The sequence below is a fragment of the Amblyomma americanum genome, chromosome 5, assembly GCF_052857255.1.
Source record: "Amblyomma americanum isolate KBUSLIRL-KWMA chromosome 5, ASM5285725v1, whole genome shotgun sequence".
Lineage (NCBI taxonomy): Eukaryota > Metazoa > Arthropoda > Arachnida > Ixodida > Ixodidae > Amblyomma > Amblyomma americanum.
The window spans coordinates 185720321-185727484 of record NC_135501.1 but is presented as its reverse complement, the minus strand read 5'-3'; the positions used below and the strand labels follow the sequence as shown (position 1 = coordinate 185727484).

The window sequence follows — 7164 nt, the reverse complement described above, 5'->3', positions numbered from 1 at the left end:
CAGCACAGGGCAAAACAGCTTGACAAAAAAATAGCACGCGTCAAAACAGCACGCGTCAAAACAGCACACCTGACAAAACAGCACAGCGAAAAAAAAATCACGACAGAAGAGTGCAAGGAAAAGACAGCACGACGACAGAACAGCACATCGCATTAAGGTGCAGCGGTGCTGGAGGGGTGAATGCACGGTGCGGGGAATCCATATTGCCCAGGGCTCCCGCTAGCCCCGTGGTGTCGACTTTGGAGTGGCGAGGAAGAGGAAATGGAATGTTTGCGAAGGCCAGCAGCGCGGTGTAAAGCTGCAGGCTGAGTTCTTTTCTGCCTTGCTTCGTGAATATGCACGCTAGGTTAATAACATCTGTGATCTGCGACATGTCTCTCTGCAGTCACGCCGCGTTCTACACTGGATGCTGCGAGAGAAATGGCGATGAACTTGGTCAGGGAGCTCAGCAATAAGTTCTCGACGGCGGCCTGGATCCGGGACCCCGTGCGAAACTTGACCCTGCGCAAGTCCAGGGGTCTGCGGCTCATCATGGGTTACCCGAATGAGCTGGCCAACGACTCCCTGGTAGACGCCTTCTATGGTGAGCTCGCTAGTCAACTAACTGAACAAAAATTCTTCAGACGAAGTAATCTAGTATTCTGTGCATCAAGGTAATGATTGACTAGCTGGTCTAGGCGGTATTCACGTTAAAAGAGAGTTTAATCTCGTTATAACAAACACAGTAGGGCCCGGATGTTTTTTAAAACTTTTTTTCGTTTTTTTTGCAACGAAAAAAGTCGCCATTCAGCACCTCCCTGCAGTGCGCCAGCGTGACTAACAGCCTAAACCCTCACCACCCTCCACCGCGCCATTCGCGATACAGCTGTTCTTTTCACCCCCCCCCCCCCCTCCATACTTAAAAGACGCTAGCTACTGCCCTCAGTCACCCCTGATGAAGGAGCCGAGTCGGCTTCGAAACGTTGGGTTAAAGTTAAAATTTTGGTTGGAGATGTGCAGTTTATTATAAGTCTTCAAACCCAACCAGACAGGCAAATCTGTCAAAACGTTTAGTTTTCAATACATCCAACTCGCTACAACAATAGTCGTTGAGCGAGGGATTGCGCATTTATACATGCCTTCAACTTCAGAACATAAGGAAAAAGAACTTTTATGCCGAAGGTAGGCTTCTTGGACAAAGAGCACTCGTGTAATTTTTTGGTCGTTCTTTTCTGCTGACAATGTAATAAAAAGGAAATTTCTAAAAACACAATAAAACACAAATTCAACCTTGCTTTCAGCGCATAGTATCCTGAGCGCCTTATGTGCCATGAAACCCAACACGCCACCAACCAATCTTAAAGGTGTCGGGGACCTCACACATTCAAAGGCCCCAGTAGCGATTAAATCCGCCAACAACTCTCACCAGCTGCTTGTTTGGACCAGATGCTTGCTTGGACTCCCGAACGAACACCAATATAACACGAGGTGCACGACTTACAAGAAGTGTCAAATACGAACTAATTACGGCATGCAAAATCAATCATTTGTTATACCAGATTTTTTAAATCGCCACCCTGTCATTACGACGTTAGTAAATCAATCATCTTCGTTAGTAGTCTTCAGAAAAAAGTTGAGTGCATACTTGTTGTCACTTTAGGAGAGATTTGACTTCTTAAATTATGTCCGGTTGCTTTGAATTGCTGCGTTATATTTTTTTTAACCCTCCAGTGCCGCTCTGTGTCAATGCCTGTATTAGTTCTACCGTTGTTTTCTGCTCTCCAGTGCATGTAACAAACAGATTGTTTTTTTCTCACCATATGCGGAGGCATTGTGTGCATTGAGAGACTGACACTCGTCAGGCATCCGTGCATTTTTGTCAGCCTCTTAGACTGACGTGCACTTTTCTTGTGTGCCTTGTCTGCCTGAAATAAACATTCATTCATTCATTAAATTTGACCAAGAAAATTCCTGCGAAATTTAATGGACAGTATTTGATGTGTTGTCCCTGTTCACTTCTCTTTTCGTCGACGTTGGCGCAGATGCCTTCCCGGAAGTTGGCGCCAGTTTCTTCACGCCTTACCTGGAGTCGCACCGTTTGTTGACGAGTCGCATATTCATGGAGGATGCCACGGAGAACTTCACTACTGGCGTCGCCAACGCCTACTACCGGCCCGGGCGAAACACAATGACCATTCTCGCCGGCGTCGTGCAGCCGCCGCTTTTCATCGAGGAAGGCCCGCCTGCGTACAACTACGGAGGTCTCGGACAGGTAAGGATCCTCGTGATTCCATCTACTTTGATGTCTGCCTATAGGTACTTCACGAACGGTATTGCTTTGTTGTGAAGCCATTGTTAGTTTCCTCCAACGCAGCAGACCACTTTTTTGGTGCTTCTGGAATAGTTGCAGCTTTGAAAGTCCTTTCATCGTAATAGCCACGCAATCGCCGTTGTCCTAAAAAAAAAAACGTCTTTACGTTGACCGAACTATGAGAACTTTTGCCGTAACTGCGAATGAAAGCGCAGAATGCAGCTTTAAAAGCACCTCACATGTTGAATGAATGAATGAAAAACTTATATATTCGCAGGTTTCTGCGAGTGAATCATAAGCAATTACCGGGGCGCAAAAACGCCGTCTGTTCATAAATGCTGAGGTGAAATCGGTTGAAGATTTTCGCCATCTTCATTGAAGGAATTCTTGGCATAACTGCACTTCTCACCTTTGGGGATCATGTAGTCAGATGGACCTTCTTTGAAGGTCTTCAAATAACCTTAAATATGCCCAATTGCCCTTAAATAAGTCTAAATATGCTTAATTAAATATGCTATATTAGGAAATCCTATAGCCCTCGAATCTATTCGATTGCTTTCATACCCCACGCCGGCTCTCTGATCTCGACAATAACGAGATCAATTCTGCGCATCAACTACTGACGAAATGTTAAGAGAAATAGAATTGAAGTATATAGCCTTATATTGCACAGATCTTTCGGCTGTAGCGTCGCATTAGTCGAGCATCAGCTCCGACTTACCCTCTCAGTTGTGAACCCCTCATATGCTAAGTCAACGTAATTTTACTTCTCGTAGGGTCGTGAAAGTTCCCCGTCATGAACAGTGTCCGCCAACCATCGGGCAAACCTGACCAGCTAATGCACCGTAAATGAGAAAAAAATGCAACGCAGGTCAGACCACGATACTGGTAGTGTTCCCTCGTAAAAATCGTCTATAGACCATCTATATAGACTGTCTATAGACTAATGCCTTCCTATAGATATTTCTTTTTGTCTATTCGTAGCCTATAGACTGTCTATAAATGTCTACTAAAAGTGTATGGCCATAATCTATCGATTGTCTATATCCATAGTCTCTATCTAGACTGTCTATCAACAAAAGTCAACTAAAAGTGCGTGGCCACCAGTCTATAGATTGTCTATAGACTCAATCAGATTTCTATCGCCTATATATTGTTTTCTAGGACACGTCAATATACTTTATAGACAGAAGTCTATGGTCAGTCCACAGACTGTGTAAAGAAATATTTGTAAGGATATTCATAGAATCTGGGAGAGGCACGCTATGGACACAATGAAGGCTCAACAGATGCAAGTATATGCGCAGTGAAGACATTTAACGCACTGCTGCCGTAACACTTATCAGATAACAATGTACGATGATTGTGATGATGAATATTTAGATAATTAACAGGAGGGAAGGCTTTCATTCAACGTGTTCTCGCCTACCTCAGATCTTAAGATGAGCATGCTTTATTTTGTTCCGTGACCTGTGTTTCATTTAATCCCGAGTTGTCAACTTGACAACGTAAACTTGGTTCGCAGGTCGTCGGCCATGAAATAATGCACGGATACGACGTCAATGGGATCACGTTAGACGAGACGGTCAATAGGGTTGACTACGAGGACACGCAGACAATGCGGGAGTACGCCCAAAAGGTGCTCTGCCTGCGGGCATCATACCAACGGGTACGTAATCCAAACACCAGGTAAACCCGGTGTCTTCACTAGTTTTGGGCTCCAGCGTTCATTAGTCAATGATCTAAATGTGCTTATTCCGCTGACGTAGAAATAGTTAGAATTTTATAATAATTGTATGATGGTTATACATATGACATATAAGCAAACAAAAGGACGTATTTTCCCTGAGGACTGCGCTTGAGTGTGGCAAAGTACGAATAAGCTTGATGCTCTATAGCTGCGACAAAGCTCGAAATTGGGTTGCAGTAGCAAAGTAGCTCTCTCCTTAAGTCGTCATTTCGCAGGCGCGGCAAGAAGAAAACTTTGGACGCTTACAGCCATCTAGTCTCAATTCTAAGTTGGCAAGTTAAGAATCTTTCCACTATCGCGGGAAGTGTGAGCTGGAGGTCAAACATCTATATCTACCTTGTAAATGATAACGTTATGTTCAATGCGGTATTACTCACCTGTGGCAAACAAAGTGACGTCTGCAGTGAGTAAGCGTTTCATATGTCGCTTATACACAAGGAGCGGAGCTTGACCCTCACGTAGCATGCAAGTACATTGGCGTGCATGAATAGATTAACAGTACGTGAGGGTCGAACGAATGTGAAAGGCAATATTATCTGAGCACGCAGTGAAAATTTCGGCCAAGGTAACAGTAAATAGCGTGTGTTTGTCGAGTGACGTCGTCGTCCGTACCGATGTTCGCGTGCGCTCTGCCCACCCTGCATTCACCTGCCCGCCTGTCTTTTCCATGACAAAAAAAAGTAACAGTGGCTTAGTTTTGGTTATACCGAGAGAGAAGCGGTATCATCTCGATGCTTTAGCCTGGCAAATGCCTGTTATGCTATGCTTTGGCCGTTTCAATTGTCTTTGCCAGGGTAAACCATCGTGAGGTTACCGCTTCACTCGGTATAAAAAAAGCTAAACCACCATTAATTTTTTTCATGGATAAGTGAGAGTGTACCCAATCTAAAGCATCGTTAATTTTTTGGTTGACTTTGACTTCACCTTGCCGTGGCCTTGATGACCGCGGTGAGCTTGGCTTGACGTTGAAATGACCTCGACATTTGACTTTTGCAATGGCTTGACCATTGGTTTAGCCATTGACCATTCACTGGTTCTCCTAACTTATAAACTGAAGGCTTGGCCTTGGCTGAGCCTTGAAGGTCATGGGAAGTCACGGCGATATCAGCCCTTTACCTCTATCTTTGAAGCTATCGCTTCAAAAAAAAAAACGTAATGGCAATAGTTAACAAGGTGGCAGCGCCACGATGCCAACATCGTCCGGCACTTTTTTAGTTTTGCGTTTTTCGAATAGTTAAACCCGGATATAATGAAACTGTGAAAAGTCCTCGATTTTTCTCTACATATAGGCTTTCGTTATATGCAGTGTTCGTGTGAAGACTAGAAGGGTCAGTGAAGAACGGAAACAGAAATATACTACTATCGCGTCGCCGGTGCTCTCTGCCGTCGCCACTAGTCACTGGATAAGCGACTCAGCGGCAGATGGCAGCACACTAATCACGTGAGCAACCCACTGACCACAATGGGCACGAACAGATTTATTGATTGATAAAAACATTTATTGCTCCAAAGGGTGGTGATCCTCGAAGTCTTCATGGTTGACACCTCTGGTCCAGGGCTCCAGCGGCTTTTGCTGCCAGGCGAGCTCGTTCGACCAGCTGCGTCTATGCGTAGACTTCAGGGCAGACAAACACGCGCCCTAACTGACACATACTACGTAAAATCCACCCGCCTGTATATGAGGGTCCATGTTTGATAAGCGGGGCGACACGAATCCTCCATCACACCACTTGGGCTTGCCAAAAGGAAACGGCAGTGGCAAACATAACGAATCCCAACGCGCAGAGCTTATCCCGTGATCCTTTGCTCTGTCCTGTTGATTCGCGCTGCTTTTTTTGAGCACGAAATGTTGTAGCGCGATGTGTTGTGACATTACAAAAGCGAAAGCTGCGCAGACCGCTTATTTTTTACGTAGAGGCGCCGAACGCGGAGGAGCATGGCACGTTCCCTTATTAAAATGGTCTGTAGATAGTCTATAGAGTTCATATCGAATCTGTTGCTTTATATAGATATTTTCTCTCTTCATAGTCTATAGACTGTCATAGACAAAGGTCTAATAAAAGTGTATGGCCATAAATCTACGGATTGTCTAAGACTGTGTATGGGATTTGTATTGCCTATGGACCTCCTGCATGTTTGTAAACAAACGAGGTGGCGCTGCAGTCGCTAGCGAGCTCGTGGTAGGCAAAAGGTCGGGGAGTGGCGTCGCGGATAGGTGTTGTGCGCGGGTTTTCAAGGCTTGTAGGCGCGTTTCCGGTTTCTGCGAATCACAGCAATGGTCGATGCTTCCAACTTAGTAATTTGTCGAAGTACACGAGCTCGCGTTGTCCACGTGCGGCCTATAAAGAGAAATAGTTTGCCATTGTGTATTGTATATATGGTTAGTAGTAAACATGTAGAAAGCGTTCCTGCCGTATATTTACGCGCTAGGCATTGAATAAAACAAGTTTTGACACTCTGCACTAGCCGGAATGATTTTACTTCGGGACAGTAGTGAGGGGAAGTGCTGGCGTTGTTTCGCCGGAGCAGACATGCGCTCATCGTCTGCTGACATACGTACGTGTCGCGCTGCGCGAAAAGTGGGGACAGAGCCGTGTCCCCGATCTCCTGTCTCGCTTAGCGCTGTTTTTAGCCGCATGACCACGCACCAGCCAGGCCGACTTGTCCTCGTGTTAAGCTGGTCGATTTGGTGAAATTTTTTGATTTCTAGAATTATTTCCTTTCCTAGCCCTGAAGTCTAGTTTCGTGACGAAAAATTATAGCAAAATATTGAGTACAAATTTATAAATTACGCTTTTTAGAAGTGTGGTCGTCAAAAATTGTGAGGTAATTTCTTTGATTTCAGTGCCCCATTTCTTTGACCAAAGCGAAAGCGAAGATGCCATAAACGAGGAAATAAACTTTAAGGTTCGTTTTCTGACCTCTCACATTTTCTGCGACTGGATCACTCACCTTCGTAATTCGCATGAAAATCAAATGATTCCATTTGTCGCAAACTATTCCTGAGACGTTGAGGAGCGTAATAAATCTCTCGATTTTTTCCCTACACGTGCAGTATTGTGCTAGTTATTTTTTGTAAGAAACGTTTTCATGTAACTATCCATGCATAAGTACTGATCATATA

The 7164-nt window shown here is 44.8% G+C and overlaps 1 protein-coding gene across 1 annotated transcript in view; it reads left to right on the top strand.

Annotated features, from left to right (window-relative positions):
• The first annotated feature begins 391 nt into the window (after positions 1-391).
• LOC144133189 (neprilysin-1-like) overlaps positions 392-7164 on the top strand; it is a 14752-nt gene continuing 7979 nt past the window's right edge. Inside the window, exons 1-3 of the mRNA XM_077666079.1 lie at positions 392-583; positions 2022-2251; positions 3816-3959. Of these exons, the coding sequence (XP_077522205.1) occupies positions 421-583; positions 2022-2251; positions 3816-3959 (537 nt within the window). The 5' untranslated portion in view covers positions 392-420. The remainder of the gene's footprint in view (positions 584-2021; positions 2252-3815; positions 3960-7164) is intronic.